Raw genomic sequence first — 16,424 nt, forward strand, 5'->3', positions numbered from 1 at the left:
AAATTTAGGATGGAAATGTTAAAGTTAATGCTTTACTTAAACTGATTATGTATAAAAGGGCTGACTGTTGCCTTTATTAGTCGACCCATTCTATTTATCAGTCGACCCATTCTATTTATCAGTCGACCCAATTACTTCAGTCGGCTTATGTATTGAACTAATTATGTGTAAAAGGGCTGACTGTTGCCTTTATTAGTCGACCCATTCTATTTATCAGTCGACCCATTCTATTTATCAGTCGACCCAATTACTTCAGTCGGCTTATGTATTGAACTAATTCTGTGTAAAAGGGCTGACTGTTGCCTTTATCAGTCGACCCATTCTATTTATCAGTCTACCCAATTACTTCAGTCGGCTTATGTATTGAACTAATTCTGTGTAAAAGGGCTGACTGTTGCCTTTATCAGTCGACCCATTCTATTTATCAGTCGACCCAATTACTTCAGTCGGCTTATGTATTGAACTAATTCTGTGTAAAAGGGCTGACTGTTGCCTTTATCAGTCGACCCATTCTATTTATCAGTCGACCCATTCTATTTATCGACCCATTCTATTTATCGAGCCATTCTATTTATCAGTCGACCCATTTTATTTATCAGTCGACCTAGAGTAAATTCAATCGATCTAAAGTAACTCCTAAATACATGCAGAATCATTTTGTTACTCAATGCATAATCAGTTTGTTACTTCATGCAGAATCAGTTTGTTACTCAATGCAGAATCAATTTGTTACTTCATGCAGAATCAGTTTGTTACTCAATGCAAAATCAGTTTGTTACTATTATATACTATATCAAATTTTATTAAAAAAAAAGTATATAAAATATTTGATTTGGGACAAGGGCATTTTAGTAATCATACTGGTTTATATTCCGATTCTGCTGAATTAGTAAACAGCTTTATAGAATTGTATTCTGATTCCAGACAGTTTTAGTAAACAATTTCAACAAGAATCTGATTCTGATTCCACCTCATTTCAATTCCTCCTCAATCAAATTCCTCCTCAATTCGATTCCTCTCAATTTGATTACGGATTAGTAAACGCGCCATAATAGTGGCCAATACATGCAACTTCAACAAATACAAGTACATAAGATCTCCATAATTTAGAAAATCCTAGTTAACATTAGTTAACATTAGCCAAAATAGATCTCCATAATTTACAAAATGGCTAGTTAACATAAGCCAAAATACTAGTGCAAAGCTAAGTTATAAGTCATAACATAAGATTGTATGATTAATAAAATACATCCATGTTAACGTTAATAAAATACATCCATGTTAACATTAGCCAAAATCCTCATCCGCTTGCGTTGTCGCTTAAAAGCCTTTGGACGAACACTTTCTTGAGTTCCGGTTTGATTGCCCTGAACACTCCCACATTTTTTGGTTTATCCAAAATAAGAGACAATGCATCAATTTGATCCATAGGAGAGAGACCCATTGCTTCAAGTTCATTAGCTATGTCAGTATGATCTGCAGTACCTTGAATAAAGCTTCAGTTACCATTTGCATCCTCTTCCCACTTTCAACATAAAAATCTTTCAGTCCACTGATAAGTGCCTCGGTTCCATCACTTGAACTTCCCACAGCTCTTTTCCTCTTTCTTTGGCTATTTTCAGATGGGGTGCTTTGTTGGCTTTGTTGGTTCATTGAAGAAACAAAATTTTCACCTCCAATATCACTTTCACCAACATGATCATGACTTTGTTCCTCCACCATTTGAGCAGGGGTTTCGGCTACATTACCCGTAGCCCGATCTTTTCCAAATATATATGCAAATCTATCAAACAGTGGAAAAGGTTTGCTTCTCCATCCATCGGCTTCTTTATTTCTCTAAGATTATATCAACATAGCAAAACTAAAATTTAGCATGCGTAACAAATATAGCAGCAAGAATATAACTAATGCATAAATAAAATAGGATATGAACCTGCACATAAGTTTGCCATGCGTCATCACTGTCAACTTCAACGCACTTTTTGACATCATTCCATGCAAATCCACTTGTGTTTATCATGTCAACGACCATACTATATGTTTTTTTCCATTTCTTCAACTTGGACTCAATATGTGGATTTGCCTTTATATTTGAATGAGGACATAAAACATTGACAACTTTTGCTATTTCAACCAAAGTACCTTGTTTGAAAGCACCGGTGTCACACCGTTGCTTCCGAGCAACAAAATCCTCAAGAACTCCTAGTAATACTTCTTCCTCAAATGCTTCCCATTTACGCCTTCTTCCTTTTGGCTCTTGAGTAGCATTCAAAATATTATCGTTATCCATACCTAAACAAAAAATATTTTAATGAAGGAAAATACCATACAAATAATCAATTTGCATAATATCCAATCAACTTGCATAATATCCAATCAACTTGCATAATATCCAATTAATTTGCATACCATCCAATCATTGTGCTAATATCTAACAAATGCATGATAAAAAGGAATACTAAAATAAAATGTTATCATTAAAACATATAGCTAGTTCGGTTGCTGGTTCCTAATTGCTCTCCACTCATTATACATTTCCTGAGCCATATCATTCCTCATTGCAGTCCACTGGTCCGATGTTTGAACACTACCAACATATTCACCTTCTTCTGTATTTTGTCCATCTTCTATTATTGGCAAATTCTCCATTGGATCTACTGACATCTCTTGCCTAATAAGATTGTGTAGTAGGCAACAAGCGGTAATTATTCGACCTTGTGTCCTTATCGGATAGAAAGATGGACTCCTTAGTATCGACCACCTTCCTTTTAGCAAGCCAAAACAGCGTTCAATTACATTCCTTGCCTTAGAATGCTTCATGTTAAAATATTCTTCCTTATTAGAAGGTGTTCGTCCCTCCCATTCAGATAAATGATAAGGTATTCCTCTATAGGGTGCAAGGAATCCTTCACCATTTGTATAACCACCATCTACAAGGTAATAACAACCTAATGATAAAAAAAAACAGACCTTATTAGTGTTTTGTAGTTGACAAACAGAACTAAACCTAATTTACAAAGTTGAGACTAAGTAATAGTCTTACCCGCTGGTACCTTAAAACCATTAGGCCTACTAATCGCATCATGTAGCACTCTAGAGTCTGATGCGGAACCCTCCCACCCCGGAAACACATATATGAACTGCATATCTCCTGAACACACACCTAACACATTAGTTGCGACTCGACCCTTTCTTGTTCGATATCTTGGTTTGTCAATTTCAGGTACATGCACATCAATGTGTGTTCCATCCAATGCTCCCAAGCAATTCTTAAAAACCAAAAATAATAAACTTTTTGTTAATTTATACAAAGGGAATGAAGAGTTAAAGCTTAGGGAAAATGAAAAAAATTTCTCATCATACCTTAAAACATCGCCACCTAGCATCTGTAGAATCAATAGGCACATGCTGGGGGACTTTTAGTAGGATACCTTGTAATCGCAAAATTCCTTGCAATACGCTATTGAAATACCTACTTATAGTCTCTCCTGACCTATAAAATCTACCACCAACACTACGATTCTTAGTATGATGTGCTAATATTTGTAAAGTCATACACACTTGTTCCTCTACAGACACCAAACCATCAGTTTTTACCCTCCCATCTTGACGAAGTAAGTCGCATAATATGCCAAAAGTCCTTCTATCCATTCTCAATTCGTTAACACATTCAGTATCAGTATTCCCTATTATACCATTCAGATAACACAAACTAATCTCTCGTCTAATAAGTGAACGGTTAGTCAATGTGGGTCGTTCAACATGTCTCTGTTTGCCACGTAGCATCATCACCACAAGAATCGTACAAATACAAATTGTCTCCAAATAAGACATCTCTAACAATAAGATCAATAAAAGCTTCCTTCGATCCATATCTATCCAAACAAAACAAAAAAACAATAAACAAATTAACTAAATCATTAACCCGAGGCAACAAATATACATATGGCGTTGAAAAAAAAAAGTTATCATTAACCCGAGGCAACAAATATACAGGTGGCGTTGAAAAAAAAAAAATTTCATTAACCCGAGGCAACAAATATACAGGTGGCGTTGAAAAAAAAAAAGTTTTCATTAACCCGAGGCAACAAATATACAGGTGGCGTTGAAAAAAAAAAACTTTTCATTAACCCGAGGCAACAAATATACAGGTGGCGTTGAAAAAAAAAAATCATTAACCCAAGGCAACAAATATACAGGTGGCGTTGAAAAAAAAAAGTTTTCATTAACCCGAGGCAACAAATATACAGGTGGCGTTGAAAAAAAAAACTTTTCATTAACCGAGGCAACAAATATACAGGTGGCGTTGAAAAAAAAAAAGTTTTCATTAACCCGAGGCATCATATTCAAAATGTTCTACTCTTATACATCTATAAACATGTGTCTAAGAACACTAGTATGAGGATTGCTATCATTGCTAGGCATTGCATGTGAAAAGGGAAATTAAAGGACACCTGTAATGCAGTAGCCTTAGCCTTAGCCTTCCGTTTATGCTCCTCTTCTCTGCAACCAACAACCACAACAAATTACAATTCAGCATCAACCCCACACAATACAAAACATTCACATTGTATACACACTACATACATACACACTGCAAACACAGTACATACATACACACACTACATACACCCTGCATACATACATACACACACTGCATACACCCTGCATACACCCTGCATACATACACACTGCATACACAGTACACAAACACACACACTGCATACACCTTGCACACACAGTACACACACACTGCACACACACACACACTGCATACACACTCATTCACACACACACTGCACACACACACACTGCTTACACACTGCACACACACACACTGCACACACACTCACACTCACACTCACTCACACTCACTACATACACTACACACACACACTGCATACATACACACTGCAAACACAGTACACTACACACACTACATACACTGCATACACTACACACACACACACACTGCATACACACTTATTCACACACACTGCACACACACACACACTGCTTACACACTGCACACACACACACTGCACACACACTCACACTCACACTCACTCACACTCACTACATACACTACACACACACACTGCATACATACACACTGCAAACACAGTACACTACACACACTACATACACTTCATACACTACACACACACTACATACACTACACACACACTGCATACATACACACTGCAAACACAGTACACTACACACACACACACTACATACACTGCACACACACACTGCATACACTACACACACACCCTGCAAGTACACACACACTGCATACACCCTGCATACATACACACTGCAAACACAGTACATACATACACACACTACATACACTGCATACACTACACACACACTACATACACTACACACACACACTGCATACATACACACTGCAAACATAGTACATACATACACACACTACATACACTACACACACACACACACACTACATACACTACACACACACACTGCATACACTACACACACACCCTGCAATACACACACAGTGCATACATACATACACACACTGCATACACCATGCATACACCCTGTATACATACACACTGCATACACAGTACACAAACACACACTGTATACACCTTGCACACACAGTACACAAATGACACCGTAATCTTATATTATTACATACGAATCGAATAAATTCAAGATACAAGATCTTTGGACCAATTTTATGAATCAATATTCTGTTAAACGTCCTTGATTCGGTATCAATTTCCTAAGACACATAAAGCAGAATAATAGAGCAACAGAGTAAAACCAGAACTCAAACTAATCAATCGTGCCTCAAGAAGATCTCCCTATTTAGATCATATCACCAGATTCACCACATCCATTTCTACCAAATATCACGATGCAGACTATCCGTTCCAAACCATTAACGTAATCCGAATGAAACACTCAAAACCAAGAGCAATGCACACATCTAAACATAAAGTTGATAAAAATCTCAACATTAAAGAACCATTTCAACTATATTGGCATAGAAGAAAAACCAAACGTCTGTGTGTGTGTATACATATGCAACTCAACCACTACATTCCTCATCGAAACTTTTGATTCGTTTATAAAATTGAACAAACAACAATTACCAAAATCAAATTAATCCGAATTCCAACTAATAAACAACCTAATCAAATCATACATCGATCAAGCAAACCAATCAAATCTCCACAATTTCCATCAATAATTTTCAATCAATGGATTTGATTAGATCCAATAAATACCTAAACAGATCCAACGATGATATTGTTGATGGGGATGAAGATCAGCTTGACGAAGAACCCGACGAAACCCATCACGACGAACCCGATCGCTGTCCGGAGCGCGACCTTGGAGAATTCTACACGACAATCAACCATCAAATCTCATCAATTACACATGCATATCAAAGAATATAACTTGTGAGAAAACACAGATCCGACCCGAATGCTGAATTACCTTTGCGATCGGGCTTGTGGCAGCGCTTGACGAGGCGAATGCTGTCCTTGGAGAACTCTCGGAGCAGATCTGTTACGTGAAGACGAGGGAGCGGACGACGAGAGGAACAGATGAGGAGCAGGATGCAGATGAGGGCGACCAGGATGTAGCTGACGGCGAGCAGGACGTAGAGATGAGGATGAGGAGGACGACGTGAGGGAGGAGGTCTTACGAATCCGGACGTTTTTGGGGTGGTTCGCTAAGAACTGCTAGCGAAGGGTTTAATCCGTGCGAGTCGGATCTAATCCCATTAAACGTAATCCTTGCCCCTACCAAACATCAGACTACAATACCAATTAGTGTAGTCTAGTCCAGTCCCCCCTAAGAAGGTCAAACAAACACGCCCTTAGGGCTTTTGGCTTTCCTTTTGTATTGAACTTTCTATCTATGAACTAATATCGTTGCCTTAAAAAAAATATCCAAGAAGAAGGGCAGCACGCGAGGCAATAAACAATGTCATTGGCTTGATGACGAACATGAGTGAAAGATGGCTACAGAAGTTTAGATGGGTAGCGTACTAAGATGCCTAAGAACAAGTCCACAGGGACTTGCTTTGCCCAGCTCCCAGCACAAAAAACAGCCTGGCCCTCAATGAAATTGCTCCAGTCCACAAAGTTGCCTGGCACCCAGCCCATGCCAGGCAACAGCCCAACCCAATTTTGACAGACCAAGAAGCCGGCCTATTTGGCTGGCGCGTGCACGACAAGCGCGCCTGGGCGCGAGTAGCCGACAGGCTGCAGAGGGGCTGTCAGCCCACTTGTGTTCCGGATCCCATCAGCGACGTGGCATGCTCATAGCCGTTGGATTTCCAACGGTAAAAAAAATTTAAATTTTACTTTTAAAATAGACCGTCCGATCACAGATCAACGGTCTACGTTAATTAACTAAATTAAAATTTATTAAAAAATACAGAAAAATATTAAAAAATACAGAAAATTTAAAAAAATTTATTTATTTTTTTTATAAATACCTAACTCTCATCTTCCACCTTACACCACATTTCAATATTTTCTACACTTTCTACCAAAGCTTTCATATACTTTTTGTGTGAAAAAAAAATACCAAAAAGCTTGTGGTTGAAGAATAAAGTGTATTTGATGAGTTTATGTAATTTCATTTTAGTGTGTTTTTTTTTATAGTTTATTTGATGAGTATGTAATTTTATTTAGTGTGTATTTTTTTTTAAGTTTATTTGAAATTTTATCTGAAATTGGTTAAAAATCTTATCCAAAATAAACTTAAAAAAAAAAACACACCAAATAAATGCGTTGGGTGCTAGCGCATTTTTTTAGGGGTGGAGATGCCTTAGCCTATTACTGTTCACTCCAGTCTATTACTGTTCACTTGAGTGGATAAATGCGCTGGGTGCTGGCGCAAAGTCCTTAGGGGTGGAATTGCTCTAAGACCCATATGATCTTGACGAAGACTACAAAAAATAAAAAATACTACTTTTATCATATGTTTATACTACAACTACACTATCTCTCTAATAAAATGAGACTCACATTTGTTGGTGGCTTACCTTTATTAGAAACACGGTACAAATAATAATATAAATGTGTGGTAAATGTAACATTACTCTTAAACAATTAAGATCAATCATTCACGATCACTATTCACCTAAGACAAAAGTCAAACCGTAATCGGACAAAACCATTCATCGTCAGTGCCATCGTATGCTAAAGAAAAAGTTGATTATTTTAACAAGCTGCTGGGAATTGGCAAAGGCAAAATAAAAAGGAAACAGATTGAAATAGAACATAACAAGAGCAAATGTGCTATTCCCAGCCAGTGCAGTGCAGCCACGCCAATAGCCAGCCACTCTCTAGTCGACATATATATATATAGGTAAAATTTTTAATTCCTAAATCTATAATCCCTAACCCTAATTAATTATTTAAGACAAATTTTTGTTTAATTGGTATAGAATCATATGGTTATTGGTTATTGATTATTGATATGAATTCTATGATTATTGATGAACGAAATTATTGTTTAGGGTAAAAATTATGAAATTATGATTAGTTGAATTATGAAATTATGAATTCATATATGATATATGAAATTATTGTTTCGTATATGAATTCTATGATTATTGGTGAATGAAATTATGAAATGTATGAATATGGGTATACATTTATTCATATGATTAGTTGAATTAATTTTTTATTTGTCTAATAATTTGTATGCTCATTGGTATTGGTTAATTGAATTAGTTATGAGGCATATTAGTATAGTCTACGCTAGGATTAGGAGTCTAAGAATTTTTTTTTTCTCTTTCTATTTTATAGTTACGTAATGGAACGATATTATAAGAAACAATGCTTAAATCCTCCTTCAAATATTTCGAGTAGTCCTTCTCCTTCAAATACTCCAAGTAGTCCTCCTCCTCCTTCAAATATTCCAAGAAGTCCTCCTTCGAATATTCCGAGTAGTTCACAACAAAGTGAGGTCACTGAGTTGAATGAAATATTGGCTAATCTTCCTGCATACCCTGGACTTAGACGTCAAATGCTTGATTATCTACCTAATTATCGTGAAGCAATTCGTAGACACTATCTCCAAAATGATCCTTGTCAACCTTGCATTTTTTTAAGTTCGTCCCTCCCCCCGGGCCAATTCCTGGCTTTGCCACTGGTAACATCTCTCTTAAAAAATTAGGATCAATCATTCACAGTCAATATTCATCCAAGGCAAAAGTCAAACAGTAATCGGACTAATTACCACTCATCGTCACTGCCATCGTATGTCAAAGAAAAAAATCATACACTCGTGTTCCAAAAGTCAAACAGTAATCAGACAAGCAGCTATTCCTGCAATAATGCAAGCTACAAAGAAATCGTATGTCAAAGAAAAAATCATACACTCGTGCTCAAAAAGTCATACATTCGTGTTCCAAGCTTCATTCCTGCAATAGTGCAAGCTACAAGCCGCAGTATATAAATTCCAAATCATATTTTCTAGTTGATTACCCTGCAAACTCAGTGGTACGAAACCCTAAACCACCACTAAACCACTTCACTCTCCCACCACTATTCTCAGCATTTCACTCTCTGCACCCACCAAACTACTCATCACACCAACGCACCCACAAAAATGGACCTCTTCCTCCTGGAAAACACCCTTCTGGGTCTCTTCGTCGCAGTGATAGTCGCCATCACGATTTCAAAACTCCGCGGCAAGAAATTCAAGCTCCCGCCGGGTCCAATGCCCGTACCCGTTTTCGGAAACTGGCTCCAGGTCGGCGACGACCTCAACCACCGTAAGCTCACCGACCTCGCCAAGAAATTCGGCGACTGCTTCCTCCTCCGCATGGGGCAGCGCAACCTCGTCGTCGTCTCGTCGCCGGAGCTCGCCAAGGAGGTGCTCCACACCCAGGGAGTCGAATTCGGGTCGAGGACCCGAAATGTCGTCGTTGATATCCTCAACGGTAAGGGCCAGGACATGGTGTTCTGCGTCTACGGCGAGCACTGGCGGAAAATGCGGCGGATCATGACCGTTCCCTTATTCACCAACAAGGTCGTCCAGCAGTACCGCCAGGGATGGGAATCGGAGGCGGCGGCGGTTGTCGAGGACGTGAAAAAGCACCCTGAGGCGGCGACGAGTGGGATGGTGCTGCGGAGGCGGCTGCAGCTGATGATGTACAATAACGTATACAGAATCATGTTCGATCGGCGATTCCAGAGCGAGGAGGATCCCCTGTTTGTGAAGATTAAGGGATCGAACGAGGACAGGAGCCGATTGTCGCAGAGCTTTGATTACAACTACGGCGATTTTATCCCGATTTTAAGGCCCTTTTTGAGAGGGTATTTGAAGAGATGCAGGGAACTGGAGGAGAAGAGGATTCAGCTGTTTAAGGACTATTTCATTGACGAGAGGAAGTAAGTTAATTCATTTTATTTAGGGAACTTTAACGAAAAGCTCCCGGTATTGTTTATTTTAACGAAAAATCACATTTTTACACTAAAAAGTCAATTCTGGTACTATTCATTTTACCCTTTATTTTGTTCTTATCGTTAAAACTCAAAGTTTTCAATTCATTTTCATTAGTTTTCCTTTTTATTTATGAGGTTTCATTTATTTGCCTTTTATTTATTTATTTATTTTTATAGAAAAGCTTATTTCATGATTAAAAAAAAACAAAAAAGACTATCTATTGGTTGAATAAATTTGACCATCAGCCGTCATAATATATAATCTAAAAAGGTGATCTTTCTAGCATTACATGTGTAACTGGCATGATCAGTTGCTTATGCATATTGGGACTAGATGGTCTCAGGACCACCTTGAGTATGAGAAGTATACATATAAAGCTCTTTTGAGGACGCTCCTAATGTTTGGTACGAGTCTTTTTGTGCGCACTAAGTGTTTGACGAAATGCATCTCGCATGTTGCATCAACAACACTCTTCAAAATTCTCTCAAGGGCACTCATCAGATTGCTTAGACATATGTCAATATGTATTGACATGTGTGCAACTTGGTTCAGATGATGGCATCAAGCTACCCAAATGTTCGACAAAATGTTTCAGTTAATAAACTGAATTTTTAGTGATTTGCAATCTGTTTCTATCTAAAAAGTTTGAACTTTTAACATTAATTCTAGTCTTATTCACTCTAGTGTGACTACAATTTAAAATGCGATAAAATGAGAGTGAAAATAGTTAATTTGACTCCAGTTTTCTAATTTTCGAGCAGGAAACTTTCAAGCACACAGGCTACAGCAAACGAAGGGTTGAAGTGCGGGATTGAACACATGCTCGACGCCCAGCAGAAGGGAGAAATGAATGAGGACAATATTTACCACATTGTTGACAACATCAATGGCGCTGGTGAGTAGACCTCACTCTCCTAATATTAGCTTTGAAAATTAAAACATGGTAAATCTAGTTTTACTGATTTACCATCTTTGTTGTTGTGGATTTATTTGATGACCGAAATGGTAAATTGATTTCACCTGATATTGTGTCACTCGGTACTATGGTCTGATGATATTCCTCTTCATTTGTCAATGAGAGGTCTTAGGTTTGAATCTCGTGGATGACGAATTTGATACCAAATTAGGTTGCCCATTGCGTGCCTTAGCCGAACTCCCATTCCCTTTAGTGTAAAATATATCGTTGTACTGAAGAAGAAAAAAATCACCTGATATTGTAAAATTTTACGTACAACTCAGTTCTTTTTACTAAGGGAAATTTTATTTGAACCCATGTAATCTCTTTCTACACCCAACTTCAACTTAAATTGTTAATTGTCTATTTTACCCTATTGCATAATTACTATTAAGTACAAAATGAAATTAATAATAAAACTCAAATTTATCAATAAACCCATTAAACTCTACCATCACTTCTTATTTATCTTACGTTCATTCTGGTAAAACCCTAATAGGTCTTGTAGAGAAAAACAAGTTTTTTTTTATTGATGGATGATGATTTTGAAGTTTTGAATCCTCCAACTAAGGTATGACTCAATTTATGAATATTTTGTTCGTTTGATTTCAATTTTTTTTAAAGTTTAGAAGATGAGTATTTGGTTTTCAATTTTTTTCATCAATCCCGAATGGTTTGTTAAACTTTCTGCAATTGGAAAATTCTAAGGAAAAACTTCTTACCAATGTTCTTAGATTATAAAATTCCTTGCTTGTTGATAAATATAAGGGGATGAATGGTTTGATTTGTTGCTTATGCACATCAGTAGAAAGAAAAAAGGCAAATATCTGGGTTTGGTAGCAGAAAGAAAAAAAAAAAAGTAGCCATGGAAATGTGAGTGGGAAGAGGGGGGTGGGGCAAGGACACATCTTAAAAAAAAAAAAATCAATTACAGATGTTATTTTATAAAGGGTTTGAGAGGGTAGTTTAAGTAATAAATTTGGGTTTAAAGAGAGATTAATTCTTTAGAATTAAAAATAATATGGGTGAAGATTGTAAGTTTGGTGTAGAAAGAGGTTACATGGGTTCAAATAAAATTTCCCTTTTACTAACCCCATGACATTAACATGTAAACATGACGTGGTATTATTTTATTTCTAGCAGTAAATCCGTCACTAATATCATCAAATGTAAATTGATTATATGACATAGTTGTATTTTAATATCACAATTTTTTTTTTGTTTGTAATGAGCTATGTGCAAATTCAATTAGGGTTGCTTGATTTTAGGTCACTAATGTCACATTTTTGTGTTGAGCAGCTATTAATACCACTTTGTCGTCGATCGAGTGGGGAATTGCCGAGCTAGTGAACCACCCCAAAATCCAGAAGAAGTTGAGGGAAGAACTCGACGCAGTCCTCGGCCGTGGAGTTCAGATCACAGAGCTCGACATTCAACAACTTCCTTACTTGCAAGCCGTGATTAAGGAGACTCTTCGACTTCGCATGGCAATCCCACTCCTTCTTCCCCACATGAACCTCCAGGACGCCAAGCTCGATAGGTTTGACATCCCGGTGGAGAGCAAGATTTTGGTGAATGCTTGGTGGTTGGCAAACAACCCTGCCATGTGGAAGAAGCCGGAAGAGTTTAGGCCCGAGAGGTTTTTGGAGGAGGAGTCGAAGGTGGAGGCTAATGGGAACGACTTCAGGTATCTCCCGTTTGGTGTTGGTAGAAGAAGTTGTCCGGGGATTATCCTAGCCCTTCCAATCATGGGCATTACAATCGGACGTTTAGTCCAGAACTTCGAGCTTCTGCCTCCGCCGGGACAGTCCAAGCTCGACACCTCGGAGGAATGTGGGCAGTTCACCTTGCGGATCCTTAAGCATTCCGCCATTGTGATGAAGCCAAGGGCGTAGATTGATGCTTGGTAGGAAGATTTTGATTATATGAAATGATATATGGGTTGTGAAAATAAATTTGTTAACTGTTGTAGTCCTCTTGGATTATGAATGTGATTGTGTAAATCCTAGTATATCTAGGAGTATCTTGGATTATCCTATTTAGTAGACATTATCCTATTACACTTGTAATCCTATTAGGGTAAGGATTTCTCCTATCCTACTACTATAAATAAAGGCACAATGGGTTGATACAACACACACCTCAGAATTACATATCTCTCTACTCTCTATCTCTTGTCGCCGACCTTCTCCTTTCCTAGTCCTAAATTACAGTTCAGTCGATTAGGCCTACAACACGTTATCAGCACGCTCTTGCCAGAAGCTAAGGAACTGAAGGATCGTAGGAGGAAGCTATCTTCTACAAAATTCAAAGACTTTTAATTGTTTTCTGCCAATCAGGTTTCTTCAAAATAAATTAAGATATTTTAAACAACCTTGAAGCATGAAAACATTCCCCATGATGCTTGAACCCCTATATTTATATTTTCCTTCCAATTTTATATATCGTATATATGTTCATATATTTTGTCAATATATATAATTGTTCATGCATTATGCATATATTCTATGTGGAATTGTGAGTCAAAGAATTGAAATTAATTTAGAATCAATTAGGGTTTCTAACCCTAGAATTCAAAAAAGAAAAAAGAAAAACTGGATTTTTTTTGCGGCCGAGCCGCGGCATCCCTGCCGTGCCTCGTTGCTGGCCTGAAGCCCAGCTGCGTAGACCATCCTAGGACAAATCGCTCGCAGTAGCCTTTTGGGCTTGCTGCCTCTGCACGCGACAACCAGGCTTTGGCCTGAGTTGAGTTTCACACAGTTCCGAAGACCCGTGCCCACTAGTAGACATGCAACCTTGCTGGGCCGAAACCTTGCAGCTTGGCCTGATTTGCCATGAAGCTTTTATGCTTGTTGGGCCCTTTTTAGCCCCTGCTCGTAACCAAACAGCCAGCCCAGTTGGTTGGGCTTGTTCTTCCGGCCTAAAAATCGAAGCCAGCTTTGCTGGCCTTTGTGCGCACCCGCATCCCAGGCCAGCCAGTGCTGGGCCTGTAAACCCGCGCCAGTTTTGGCCTAAAACGCCAGCATCTTTGTTGCTGGGCCCATCCCAATCACATTGCCCGAGGCATGTTGCCACACATTGGGCTGCTCGTAATAGCCACCCGAGCCCAATAAACCCTATAGGGCATTGCCCTACTAACAGTACCCATGCCCACCGTGTATGGGCTATGGTTTTTCGAACCCATTGCTAATTTTTGGCATTCTAAATAATTTTAACCTGAATGTTATAATAATTTTTACTTCTACCCCGAATGGTCTCAATCTATTGAATTAATTAAAGTGACCAGCAGTCCACCAATCTGACAATTAATCCAAAATTATTGGCCTGAAGCTCACTTTTTGGCTATTAACGATTCAATAAATTATTTTGTTTCTTTGAACTGTTGACTATCTTTCGTAGTCCCGACGCATTCACACTTGGGTTTTTGAAGCAATCCACACATTCACTACACTTTACTGTATATTGTATTATGTATTCTTGCAGGTACCCCTATATATATGAATCGGACGTTCATAACTAAATCGAACATGTAGTTTCAAATTTAATGCCTTTGAAATCCGAAGTTTTTTTTCAACACTTACCACATGAAACCTGTAGTTTTCATGCTTAAATTAAACCAATACATGTCTATAGAACCCGCATGTTCTAAGATATATGTATATGGCTTTCCATATGACTAACCACGTTTTGTTAGGGATATGTCGAACTTGAACAAGATTGATTTCCCCGCTCTGGAAGTATCTGGAAAACTACCTTAAGTGGGTTCAAGACGTGAAACTCCATCTTACTGCAAAGAGTCTTAGAGCTACCATCGAGGAACCAATTGATGATGAACCTGTCGATGAAGCTGAAAAAGATACTGCTATGATCTTCATCCGAAGACATATCCATGATGCACTGCAGACCGAATACCTCGCAGAGGAGGATCTGCGTACTCTTTGGCTCGCTATGGCCGATCGCTTTGATCACCAGAAAGACATCTACTTGCCTGAACCAAAACATAACTGACATCATCTACACTTCCAAGACTTTAAGTCTGTGAATGAATACAACTTTGAAGTTTGTAGAATCCGATCACTGCTTAAGTTCTGTAACGAGGACTTAACCGAACAAGATCTCCTAGAAAAGACCTAATCGACTTTCAATGCCACCCATATTGTCCTACAGTAACAATATAGGGCATAGAAGTTTACCAAATTTTCAGATTTGATCCCTGTTTTACTTCTCGCTGAAAAGCAGAACCAATTTTTGATAAAGAATCATCAAGCTCGACCTCCTGGCTCGTACGCCGCGCCTGAAGCGCACGCAACAGCTTCTAGCAGCCACAATCGACAGAGATCCCATCGTGGCCATGGAAAGGGGCGGCAAGGCCCACCACGGGCCCAAGGTCCACCGAACAGAGGCCCACCCAAAGGAAGAAACTTGACCCAGAAACGCCAACCCTTTGCCCCCAAGACCCCAAACTTCAAGAACAAGGGAAAAGTTACCGTTCAATCGGCTTCTACTGAATTAGACATATGGTACCTCTATGGCTCAAATGATCATTGGTCACGCGTATGCTGAGCTACCCCTGAGGCTATTGCCTAGTGTCATTCCTGGCCTGAGACTAACTTTGTGGAGGTCGTACATCCCGAATATGCTACTGCAAATATGGAGGTTTCAGATTTTTCAGGAGGCATCTGCTCCCATGGAAGAATAAAGTTTTATTTTTCTAAGACATGTTAGGGCGTTTTACACCCCTAGTGGTCAAACCCACTGAGAGTGGCCGAACCCCCCTATTTTTCTATGTTTATGGTTTAAATTTTTTAGACAATGTTTCTAAGTTTTTGGAATTATTTGTTTGGTTTGGTTTGTTTTGAATTATGGATATTTTTTTTCTGGATATTATTTTCTTGAATTGACTAATTGAATGAATGGAATTATATTTATGCATGTGACGGATTCAATTAATTTATTTCTAGGTATGACTAGTGGGGAAGTTAGTTGTCTGGCTGATAGTGCAACCACGCAC

At 38.5% G+C, this 16,424-nt stretch overlaps 1 protein-coding gene and 2 long non-coding RNA genes across 3 annotated transcripts; 1 reads left to right on the forward strand and 2 right to left on the reverse strand.

The window, feature by feature from the left end:
* Window positions 1-1,615: 1,615 nt before the first annotated feature.
* On the reverse strand, window positions 1,616-4,506 carry LOC139194031 (uncharacterized). Its single transcript, XR_011578724.1, has 3 exons — window positions 4,455-4,506; window positions 1,934-2,256; window positions 1,616-1,836 (listed from the first exon to the last, which is right to left on the reverse strand). It is a non-coding gene; the product is annotated as an uncharacterized lncRNA (long non-coding RNA).
* On the reverse strand, window positions 2,337-3,253 carry LOC139194032 (uncharacterized). Its single transcript, XR_011578725.1, has 2 exons — window positions 3,044-3,253; window positions 2,337-2,948 (listed from the first exon to the last, which is right to left on the reverse strand). It is a non-coding gene; the product is annotated as an uncharacterized lncRNA (long non-coding RNA).
* Window positions 4,507-9,485: 4,979 nt separating the features above from the next.
* On the forward strand, window positions 9,486-13,547 carry LOC103418775 (trans-cinnamate 4-monooxygenase-like). The gene is made up of 3 exons (XM_029099565.2): window positions 9,486-10,403; window positions 11,220-11,353; window positions 12,713-13,547. The coding sequence occupies exons 1-3, from the start codon at window positions 9,619-9,621 to the stop codon at window positions 13,306-13,308; spliced, it is 1,515 nt and encodes a 504-aa protein (XP_028955398.2). The 5' UTR covers window positions 9,486-9,618; the 3' UTR covers window positions 13,309-13,547.
* The last annotated feature ends 2,877 nt before the right edge of the window (window positions 13,548-16,424 follow it).

The sequence above is a fragment of the Malus domestica genome, chromosome 03, assembly GCF_042453785.1.
Source record: "Malus domestica chromosome 03, GDT2T_hap1".
NCBI classification, from domain to species: Eukaryota; Viridiplantae; Streptophyta; class Magnoliopsida; order Rosales; family Rosaceae; genus Malus; species Malus domestica.